We start from the raw sequence: 12,745 nt of genomic DNA, 5'->3' as shown, positions 1-12,745 counted from the left end.
TCTGCAAAAACCCTGGAATAAGCCGTGTACTGAAGCGCATGTAAACAGGGTTAGTCATGTTTATTGTATGTGTATGTGTGCAGGAAGAGAAGAGAGATGGGAGTGACCCTCCTCCCTCTCTCAGCCTGTTTTCCTCTGGGTCCTGTGAAGAGGATCCTCAGGAAACTCTGGATGAGCATCTCTCCAGGGTCTTAAAGACCCCAGGATGTCAGACCCCTGGCATTCCCTTTTACTCTCTCCGCTCAAGATGTCCAGACGTCCATCTCCACCGGTCCTCCAGCCCTTTCCCCAAAACTCCCTGCACCACCTCCGTCAAGATGTCCTCCACTAAACACATTCATCATTTATATGTATGTCACCAACATGAAGGGTGTAGCAAGAGCAGGGAGCAGCTAGAGGTGGAGGCCGCAGACCGGGTCACTCAGTGTCTGGCGCCGCATGGGTCCAGCAGCACCTTTCACCGATGTCACAGCCCAGAGTTCACGTCAAGGTGAGTCCCTTCTCCTAAATGTCCTCTGGCTTGTATGGCTGGGAAGGTTAGATGTATCAGGCACTCTAATGGGTTATGATGGGTTTGTGTGCAGGTGTGCCAGATGTCTGCAATCTTGGAATGGGGGTTTTTGAGTCATTCTAATGCACCGTCTTTACGAGGTGTGCATGATTGCTTATTTGTACCTTTTGCTTCATCAGGAGGACCAGTAGCTTATCGAAACGTCTGGGTAATGTCCCAGATGGAGAAAACATGTGTCAGATGAGCGAAGAGGACAGCATTTCCCCACAGCTTCCTGGAGATGTTACAGATCCATCACAGAATGTGTGGCAGTGGATCTTGGAGAGCGAGAGACAGCGGCGATATAAAACACACAGGTGAATCAGAGAACTTAAACCATTGCTGCTAAATATACTGAACTACTTTTGTAGTTAACACGATTAAATGAATGTACAGATGCACAATATCACCTTTTCTCTCCTCATCGGATTCTGATGCCAATCAGATCCCGCTGTTCTTTCTTCATTGTTTTAGAATATTAATACCTCACAGTGTGGAACTGATTGGGGTACTCTTTATGTGTAAAGAAACACAAACACTAACCACGTGTTATTTCAATATAAACTCAATGATCAGTAATCCCAGTAAACATGTTTAGAAGAGAAGAAGCCGGTTCTCTTCGCACATTTTCTTTCACACAGTTATTTTTTCAAACCCAATGAACATAAATATTATTGTAATTAGTCATTTAATAATAACATCAGTAATAATAACAACAGATTTCAGTTGTAATTTCTTAAAGGGCACCTATTATGGCATTTAAAATGTTCCTAATATTGTTTTGGGAGTCCCCAACAACAGTTTTACATGCATGCCATGACAAAAAACACTTTTGTTGTCTTATAATATGCATTTATGTTTACCTGATTTGCTCACCGACTCCCAAATGATTCGTTCAACGACTCATTTTTCCAAACCCCTCCTTTGCGTGACGCTAATCTGCGGTGATTGGTCAGATGACCCAGTCAGTTGTGATTGGTATACTCTGTGCAGAGATTGTCGGAAACGGAACGCCCAAAAAAATCAAAATCAGAGAAGGAATTTGAGTTGATTTATGTTAGCGATCATAGCCCAAAGTTCGGTGGTAAACACCCAATCAGTTATTGTTTGCGTTAGCCCAACGCATAAACATATTGTTAAAGCACTGCATTACTACAAGTTATTGCTCTATTCTTTATGACAACTCCAATAACATCCACAAACATTTCACATATTTCAAAAACATTGACATTGGAGACCTAGAAGCTGCGCTGAGCGTAACGTACACAACACACACAAATACTTATTAAGCATGCTAAAAAACACATAAAAGCAACAATTATTAATAATACTTACAGGTTGTGATTCGGAGGAGGAAGCTGATCCAAATAAACTTGGTACTGAACCTTCCACACTTCGCGAATCCACACTTGAAAGCGTTCATGTTCGTAAAGCAATCGTCATTAAAATGAGGCGAACACAGCACAAGGTTCGGGCGATACTTGTGTGGTATAGTTATAAACTCTAGCCACTGATTCTTCACATGCTCGTCCCTGGGCAGTGGAAAAAGGTCACTTTTGATACGCACGTCTTGTTGTTGACATGATGTTTTCTAGTTTGCCCTGGTGTCTGCGCGCGCAATGAGTGGGCGTGGCCAATTTGATAATTTTTCGTCTTGACGTCACAACGAAAAGGAAAATGACTCGTTGGAAAAACGATTCATTAAATTGACTCAAGAGTCGACTCCTACTTTTGAGAGACAATAACTTTTTTTACGGTGAACTTTCATATATAAAACTTTGCAGGATGTTTTTGTTCACTTAAATCTGTTACACACTACATGAAAGGTCATTTTCACAATTCCATAATAGGTGCCCTTTAACTTTAACCCTAAAAGGGGCAAGCATAGAAAGATTTTTTTCCAGCATTTTACAAACCACAAAACATTTCCATGTTATTTTCTTACATTTTATAGCTTGTAGAAATCATGAAAATAACCTTCTTACTTTCAGATAAAGAGTTGATTCCAGACTTTATATACACTCGCATGTCCTCAGTATTTGCAGGGACCCCCTTTTCAATACTCAAACATTTGAAAGACTCACTCATTGCTCCTCTCCCCAGCCTCTTAAAATGTTTTTAGAGTAATACCCTCAGGCTTTTATTTTGGTGGAATGCTGCAGGAAGACGTCTTTGTGAGGTTCAGGTGTGGATCTCTATTGAGCTGCTGAGATGACATGGTTAGAGACGTGGTGTTCACTCTTCATCTGATTTATTTTGCTCCAGTTCTCAGGGCCTGAATAAATCAGGCAGGACTCCTCTCTGGGGTTTTGGAGGAATGGGTGGGCATTCTTGTGGGCATCATCCTGGCCATGCTTTTATCCAGGACTCAGCCATGCCACCTCTGCCCCCTCCAAATACACTGGCTCAGCTTGAGGAGGCATGCAGACGTCTGGAGGACGTCTCTAAACCGGCCAAGCAGAGGTTTGAATATTTTGCGCAACTGAAACAAATATAAAAAAATTTATCTAACCAAGAGTGGTACATTTTAGAAAATGTGTGTCACCCATTATGCATTACTTTATTCTATTGGTCATTCATTTGCCATTTCATTGCAGACATTCAGTGGGCAGCCTGCAGAGAAACAGAGGTCATGTGTCTCCTCAGACTGATGACAGCCCAGACCTTCAGGCGGATGAGTAAGTGTGCCCATATACAGAGCATCCAGAACATATTCACAGCGCTTCACTTCTTCCACATGTTGTTACAGACTTATTACAAAATGGATTAAATTCATTATTTTCCTCAAAATTCTACAAACAAACCCCATAATGACAACAAGAAAGAAGTTTGTTTGAAATCTTTGCAAATGTATTAAAAATAAAAACAAAATAAATCACATGTACATAAGTATTCACACCCTTTGCTCAAGACTTTGTTGAAGCACCTTTGGCACCAATTACAGCCTCAAGTGTTTTGTGTATCATGCTACAAGCTTGGCGCACCTTTTTTTGGGCAGTTTCTCCCATTCTTCTTTGCAGGACCTCTCAAGCTCCAGCAGGTTGGATGGGGAGCGTCGGTGCACAGCCATTTTCAGATCTCTTCAGAGATGTTCAATCAGGTTCAAGTCTGGGCTCTGGCTGGGCCACACAAGGACATTCACAAAGATGTCCCGTAGCCACTCCTTTGTTATCTTGGCTGTGTGCTTTGGGTCGTTGTCCTGTTGGAAGATGAACCTTCGCCCCACTCTGAGGTCCAGGGTGCTCTGGAGCAGGTTTTCATCAAGGATGTCTCTGTACATTGCTTCTTTCATCTTTCCCTCGATCCTGACTAGTCTCCCAGTTCCTGCCGCTGAAAAACATCCCCGCAGCATGATGCTGCCACCACCATGCTTCACTGTAGGGATTGGCCAGGTGATGAGCGGTGCCTGTTTCCTCCAGACATGACTCTTGCCATTCAGGCCAAAGAGTTCAATCTTTGTTTCATCAGACCAGAGAATTTTATTCCTCATGGTCTGAGAGTCCTTCAGGTGCCTTTTGGCAAACTCCAGATGGGCTGTCATGTGCCTTTTACTGAGGAGTGTCTTCCGTCTGGCCACTCTACCATACAGGCCTGATTGGTGGAGTGCTGCAGAGATGGTTGTTCTTCCAGAAGGTTCTCCTCTCTCCACAGAGAAACGCTGGAGCTCTGTTAGATTGACCATCAGGTTCTTGGTCACCTCCCTGACTAATGCCCTTCTCCCCTGATCGCTCAGTTTGGCCGGGCGGCCAGCTCATGAAGAGTCCTGGTGGTTCCAAACTTCTTCCATTTACAGATGATGGAGGCCACTGTGCTCATTGGGACCTTCAATGCTGCAGAAATGTTTCTGTACCCTTCCCCAGATCTGTGCATCGACACAATCCTGTCTCGGAGGTCTACAGACAATTCCTTGGACTTCATGGCTTGGTTTGTGCTCTGACATGCACTGTTAACTGTGGGACCTTATATAGACAGGTGTGTGCCTTTCCAAATTATGTCCAATCAACTGGATTGACCACAGGTGGACTCCAATCAAGCTGTAGAAACATCTCAAGGATGATCAGTGGAAACAGGAAGCACCGGAGCTCAATTTTGAGTGTCATGGCAAAGGGTGTGAATACTTATGTACATGTGATTTTATCGTTTTTAATTTTTAATAAATTTGCAAAGACTTCAAACAAACCTCTTTCTTGTTGTCATTATGGGGTTTGTTTGTAGAATTTTGAGGAAAATAATGAATTTAATCCATTTTGTAATAAGTCTGTAACAACATGTGGAAGAAGTGAAGCTCTGGGAATACTGTCCGGATGCTCTGTATGTTCAAACTCTGTACTTCTCTTCATTACAATAACCCGCTTCATTACAGCTCTTTTATTTAACTCAACAAACAACCCTAACTGATCTCTTGTTCCTCATTAAACATTTCTATTTGTTCCATCACCACATGCACAAGAACACAAGACATCTAAATTCATCCACAAATTGCAAAGACCTGGAGTTCAAAGAATACACAACATCTATTTCTTTAATTAAATGGAACAAACAAAACTTGAAATCTTCAGGGTAGGCTGCTGTTTTCCACAGTCATTTAACAACATGCACCTCAAACACACGCACACACACACACGCACATGCATACGCACACACACGCACACATGCACGCATACATTTACACATGCACACACACACGCACGCACACACACACACACGCCAGCACACACACAATCTGCTGAGGTCTCGCTCTCTTCAGTCGGAGGAAGACACTTGCAGATTGAGAATGCTGGAGGGGTGACAGACATACCGACTCTCTTTCTGATTCACTTTCATGTGGAGCTTGCCAAAATAACAACAGGAGTACCGTGTGATTTAGGATGCGATTCATGGAGTACATTTATCTTGTAAATGTGTTTGTGTATTCATGCCCTTGAGGTGTGCTGTAGAATGTGTCTGTCCATATGCAGCTTTCAGCAAGTAAAGAATAAAGGTTCAACCAAAACAGACTGTTCTGTGTCTGCTTTCAGATTGTATTAGTCACAGTCAGTGTTTGTGATGATATGCGGCTGAGATCGCTGAAGAAAACATTCAGAAAGAGCTGTCGGGCGAGGGATTAACTCCCGCTGGGATGACTCAAACTCGTCTCCTTTCATGTTTAGAGTCGGACACTGGTCTGCGTCGAGAAGTCTTCGATCTCATGACAAATGGTTTATTGTGTGTGCACTCCTGCGACATGCTGAGGCTAGTCCAAGACGCTACGACAGTTTGATATTTAGACGTCTTGTGGTCAGGTGTGAGTATTGTCCCGACGAGTGAGAGACCGTTATGAGCCAAAACCAATGAAATATAGAGAGAGCGCAAGAGGAGAGACAGGTATTAGGAAGCAGAAGACAAAAACATTATTCGAACTAAAATATAATTTCACCCACATCTCCCTACACGATTCCTTTGCCAAATGTGCAAAAACGGGCACAAGCTGTTCTGACGTTATCAAGAATAAAATGCACGAGTTTGGGAATGAATTTCATTATCTTAATTTTAAGATGCATTTTGGGCAATCTATTAGGAACAGGAAGACGCTCTAGGCAGCTATAACGGCCGATTTTTCGCCAGTAACGTGTGGATTTAAAGGGAAATAAGCGCACGATCAGAAAATGTAAAAAGTGAATGCATGAACGTGCTCAACGGGGACACCGACATGAGCAGCGCTAGAAGCTCAGTTACAGAAACTGCCCGAAAATAATCAAATTCTGCTGTAAATCTCATGTTTATGAATAGCCTAAATAAGAGGAACTGTGCGCCGGTTTTTGCTTTCTTTCTCAACTTTTACTTTTTTACACTTTATTATTCAGTAATACACAGACATAATAATTGATGTATGTTCTCATGAAATCAGAGACCAAATCCGAACACAAGTGGTCAAAAGAGATGACCAGGTGTAACGGTGATGTGTCTTGCTTGTACACTTACATTTACATTTATGCATTTGGCAGACGCTTTTATCCAAAGCGACTTACAGTACACTTATTACAGGGACAATCCCCCCGGAGCAACCTGGAGGTAAGGGCCTTGCTCAAGGGCCCAACAGTGGCATCTTGGTGGTGCTGGGGCTTGAACCCCCGACCTTCTGGTCAGTAACCCTGAGCCTCAACCACTGAGCCACCACTGCCCTCTTGTGATCAGATCACCCAAAACCATCATAATACCAGTGTTCACATGGCCTCACTCGGGGACGAATGGACATGTAGTTGAGACGCTACAGTCCTGTATTGTGCGCACCAGCAGCAAGTCGTTTAGTGTGCGCTTGGCCTAAACTGAGCTCAGTCTAAGCAATTATGTAAATGAAGTTTTCCACTGAAAATCACTGCATAATGTGTGATGCCAGTTTATCTCAGGATGTCTCTCATTGCCCTCTGAACTTGTGCTAACAAAGGACTAGAAGTGAATGAAAAGATACTCTTTTGGGGACTTGCCCTTTAAACACCCCTGAAACACAGGATGGTCCAGTGTGAGGCTGTAATGGGTCAATGAGCACAGGTTGAGTTTGACCATTTAGTTCAATGGGGGAGAGCGATGAAAAGCAGTATCAAAGTCTTTTAAAGAGAGGTGGAGTTTGTGTAAGGCCAGACCTAACCCTAAGCAAAGCAGCTGGGTCAGACAAATGCTAACTTTACAGCCACATCTGTCACGTGTAGCCGAGGTGTTCACCGCAGCATTCAAACGAGGCCGGTTTGCCTGCCGGCTGCCCCAGCAACACCGATTATATCCGACTAACCTCAGACAGTTCATATCACAAAAAAGTGAACATTATACAAGAATAAACTCAAGACTATTATGAATTAAACATACTGAAACAGATAATGGATTTGATGTCATTTTGACACGTTTACTAATGATTATTTTTGTGTTTTGATTGTTTAGGTGGAGGGAACTGAGAATGCAGAGCAGTGGACTGTGTGTAAGATCCACAGACTCTGAGCTGGTAGTTACTTACTACTTCTGTGGCGAGGAAATCCCTTACCGCAGACTCATGAACACACACGGTCTCACGCTTGGACATTTTAAAGAACAGCTACACAAGACAGGCAACTACAGGTACACCTAAAATATTAAGGCTGTATTTTCGTGCCAGCGCAAAGCACAAGTTGGCATGTGTGGGAGTGTTTGTGCTATCTGTGGGTGTTTGTTAATGAAGTGGCACAAATGCTGTTTCCTGAGGAATCGGTCGTTTGAGAAGCACGTCTGTTCCTGCATTTACAGTTTGGAGATTCCAGCAGCAGCTGTTAATCAGCTATTGAGGAACATCAAATGATGTCCCTGACCATCAATGCTGCAGATTTATGAAACTAAACTTTAGGAGATTTGTGAAAAACTATCTATAGGTTTATTTTTCAATGATTATTATTATGTTCATATTTATAATTGTGTTTATGATCTTATTGGTGTTTTTGCACCTGTTGTCACAGACTGATTTATAAGTCACTGTAAAAGGTGCCGGTGGAGGAAACTGGAGAGGATCTGGTTTAGGATTTGGTATATGATCTTTCTGATCATTTAATTTCATTATTTTTATTATATTTTTGTTTAGTTTGATGTGTAATTTGAATTTTGAAATATATATATTTTTTTGTTTCAATAAGTGAATTATATTTTTCAAACTCAAAATCGACCGATAGAAGTGAAGTGTGTGCCGATACAATCACTATTAATACTAGCCTTTATTTGTGTTGGTAGATGAAAATTATTAAATGATTAGTTCACCTGAAGATGTAAATTCAGTCATTGTTTACTCATCCCTGTGTTGTTGTATCCCCATTTGACTTCCTTTCTTGTTCTGATCACAAAGGAGAAATAGTGAATACATGTTGTGCTCAGTGATGTCATACAATGGCAGTTTATGGTGACCACCTCTTCAAGCTTCAAAAGAACACAAAAGTATCATTCAGAAGTCTAATTAATTATTCATGAGTCTCATGATTGTTATGAAAGCATCTGATAAGGTTTGATGAGAAATGAACTGGAGTCGAAAGTATTATTTAGTGTTGACAGACCATTGTACTGCAGGTTTACGAGACTGCACGAGAAGTCCATGAAGCCCCCGCTCGCCAAATGTGCTGTTCAACCGAAAACTCATTTTGTTTATTAATAACCAGAGAAGAGCTTCCAAATTAAATTGCACGTGATCCAGCCCATTTGTGCCTAGACTTAGCACATGCTTGCACGACAATACCAAAACTTCATGGCAATGCCCACTGACTTTGCACTTATGACATTGCGCTGGCATTAACGCTAGTGTTGATTTGCTAGATTTGTGTGTGAACTTGTGTAATAAGGGACTGATTTTTTATGGAAGAGACAGATATCACCACAGATATTACCAAAGATATCATCACTGATTTCACCACAGATATCATCACAGATATCACCGAAGATATCACCACAGATATCATCACTGATATCATCACAGATATCATCACTGACATCATCACATATATCACCACAGATATCATCACAGATATTACCACAGATATCATCACATATATCACCACAGATATCATCACAGATATCACCACAGATATCATCACATATATCACCACATATATCACCACAGATATCATCACATATATCACCACATATATCACCACAGATATCATCACATATATCACCACATATATCACCACATATATCATCACATATATCACCACAGATATCACCACATATATCACCACATATATCACCACATATATCACCACAGATATCACCAGATATCATCAGATATCATCACTGATATCACCACAGATATCACCAGATATCATCACTGATATCACCACAGATATCATCACATATATCATCACAGATATCATCACTGATATCATCACAGATATCACCAAAGATATCACTACAGATATCACCACAAATATCATCACAGATATCACCAAAGATATCATCACTGATATCATCACATATATCACCACAGATATCACCACAGTTATCATCACTGATATCATCACAGATATCACCACAGATATCATCACATATATCACCAAAGATATCATCACAGATATCATCACTGATATCATCACCACAGATATCATCACAGATATCACCACAGATATCATCACTGATATCATCACAGATATCACCACAGATATCATCACATATATCACCACAGATATCATCACATATATCATCACAGATATCACAACAGATATCACATATATCATCACAGATATCATCACTGATATCATCACTGATATCATCACAGATATCACCACAGATATCATCACTGATATCACCACAGATATCATCACTGATATCACCACAGATATCATCACATATATCACCACAGATATCACTGATATCACCACATATATCACCACATATATCATCACAGATATCATCACTGATATCATCACATATATCATCACATATATCATCACAGATATCATCACTGATATCACCACAGATATCATCACTGATATCACCACAGATATCATCACCTATATCATCACTGATATCATCACAGATATCATCACATATGTCATCACAGATATCATCACATATGTCATCACAGATATCATCACAGATATCCAGGTCACCAGACAGTATTGATACCAGATGTTCCAGAGAAAACAATTATTTGACACAAAACAAGTTCCCTTAAAAAAACACATTTCTTTACACTTTACGCTACTTTTCTTCAGAATCAGAATGAGCTTTATTACCAAGTATGCTTACACACACACACACAAGGAATTTGTAGTGCTGACAGAAGCTTCCAGTGCAAAGAGAATACAAAAATATACATATTCAATATATACATACAAACATTTAAAATATACCTATGGACATATATATACAAAGAGTGAAATAAGAATAAAAAAATAAGATACAGCAGATAAAGGTATAGAGGAAACTGCAGTAGGTCAAGAAGGTTATTCAAATATGTTATATACAGATATACAGTTATGCGCAGGTGATTTAATATATTGTGCAGAACAGGTAGGATATGTTAAAAATAAATGGAATATAAATATGAATAGTTGAATGTGCACATGATTGTAATGCCACAATGGAGAGTATATGGGGCAGTTTTATCTGTTCATGAGATGGATAGTTTGAGGGTAAAAACTGTTCCTGTGTCTGACGGTTCTGGTGTTCAGAGATCTGTAGCGCCGGACAGAAGGCAACTGTTCAGAAAGGAAGTGTGCTGGGTGAGTGTGTCAAGAGTGATTTTACCAGCCCTTTTCCTTACTCTGGAAGTGTACAGTTCTTAAAGGGGGGGCAGGGGGCAACAGTAATCCTCTCAGCAGTCCGAACTGTCCTCTGTAGTCGTCCGATGTCTGATTTAGTACCTGCACCAAACCAGACACTTATTGAAGTGCAGAGGACAGACTCAATGACTGATGAGTAGAACTGCAGCACCTGTGGCAGCTTGAACTTCCTCATCTGATGAAGGAAATACAACCTCTGATGGGCCTTTTTTTACAATGGAGTCAATGTGCGTCTCCCACTTCAGGTCCAGTGAGATGGTAGTGCCCAGAAACCTGAATGACTCTTCAGAATGGTGAGGGGGGTCAGTGTTGGGGTGTTCCTCCTAAAGTCCACTATCATCTCCACCGTTTTGAGCGAGTTCAGCTACAGACAGATTCATCATCATCTCGGAAGATGCCGATGACAGTGGTGTCATCTGCAAACTTCAGGAGCTTGACAGAGGGGTCCTTGGCGGTGCAGTCATCTTTTTTCTTATGTTTTACCTTCAGAATAAGGAGCATAACCCTTCTGAAAAAGAAAAGTAATTAATTGTATGAGCACACATTATTCCATTGTTTCATGGGCTTCTTTCATCCCCCTCAAAAAAATGAGCATTTCTTTACCATTTTTTAATTCAGATTCAGTTCATCATTGTTTTGTGTGTGTGTCCACCATCTCTTTCTGATTTTCATCAACAGGGAACAGCAAAAGAAAAACACACACACACTTCTGCAGTGGTTATTTGTATGAGTACCTCTCCTCATAGAGCCAACGGCTGCTGGATATCCAGATCAGCACCACACGAGGAGAACGAGGGATTTTCCATTACAAAGCCAAACATTAAAGATACCCCGCAGATCATCCTGCCTTTAAAGAGAGGAACTGGGATCATTAGAAACTCCAAAAGGACCAAAACCCAAACTCACATTTGCCTTTTGGGGGTAGAAGGGTATATAACCTTTGACCCTGTGAATGGTCTCTTGGTTACAGAGATATAAAGTCAAACCTGAGCGTGATGTCAGCGCTAGGCAGGGCCGGACTGGGACACAATTTCAGGCCGGGAAATCCTACACCCATCCAGGCCATCCTATGCACCCAAATAAAATTTAGAAACACGGACAACCTTGTCGTCCCCCCCCAAATCACATTTATTTCACAGTATGACCATAACATAAAAACATAAACAACCAACCTAGAAGTAAAGCAGTCCTAATATCAAATGGGTCTGCACATAACGTCCTGTGCACTGCAATTACAACTGCAATAAATAATGTTATGAGATTGATGTTTTAAATAAATGTTTGAATATAAAAAAAAATGCAATACTTCAACAATAAAGTAAACCGCCAATAGGTGGCGGCAAGTGACCGTCTTAATTAGTGAGTCATTCATACAAAAGATTCGTTCAAAACGCTGAATCATTTAGGAACAAAGCACTGCTGTAGCTTTCCTTTGGAACTATTTTAGTCGGTGAAATAGAACAAAAACAGTTAATATGGTTTGTGTCTAAAATGTAAGTAACTTAATAATAAATATTAACTACGCTACTTGTTTATTGAACAATAAATTCAATGTAACATTTTCAATCGTGATAATATTCAGCAAAACAGCTCCCTTAGTTGTGTTATGTTAAACTAAATCATATGTTATAAATAAAACAACAACAATTAGAATTTTTACCTCAGTACATTTCTTCTGTGAGTTTTCTGTGTGCACTCATTTGTTTTGATTTCTCCACGAATGTAACGTTAGACGGGCGCTGCTGGCATTTTCTGTTCAACCGTTTGTCTGAGGCGTAAAGTCGAATCGTAGCCTTGCCAGTCCACTAACAGATTCATGATTTATTTATTTTTTATTGTTATTAATATTAATAATAATTTTATTGAATGACGAATTCAAAATTGATCACTGGTAAAGGTAGTAATATAATAATAATAATAATAATAATAA

The 12,745-nt window shown here is 40.5% G+C and overlaps 1 protein-coding gene across 1 annotated transcript in view; it reads left to right on the top strand.

The window, feature by feature from the left end:
* Positions 1–12,745, top strand: part of LOC127653722 (axin-2-like) — a 33,591-nt gene that overhangs the window by 19,889 nt on the left and 957 nt on the right. Inside the window, exons 5-9 of the mRNA XM_052140517.1 lie at positions 84–490; positions 691–867; positions 2,816–3,013; positions 3,148–3,228; positions 7,463–7,636. Coding sequence (XP_051996477.1) covers positions 84–490; positions 691–867; positions 2,816–3,013; positions 3,148–3,228; positions 7,463–7,636 — 1,037 coding nt within the window. The remainder of the gene's footprint in view (positions 1–83; positions 491–690; positions 868–2,815; positions 3,014–3,147; positions 3,229–7,462; positions 7,637–12,745) is intronic.

This window comes from Xyrauchen texanus, chromosome 13, assembly GCF_025860055.1.
Source record: "Xyrauchen texanus isolate HMW12.3.18 chromosome 13, RBS_HiC_50CHRs, whole genome shotgun sequence".
Taxonomy (NCBI): Eukaryota; Metazoa; Chordata; class Actinopteri; order Cypriniformes; family Catostomidae; genus Xyrauchen; species Xyrauchen texanus.
Note: the sequence above shows the minus strand (reverse complement) of the source record. Positions and strands in the feature narration are given on the sequence as shown.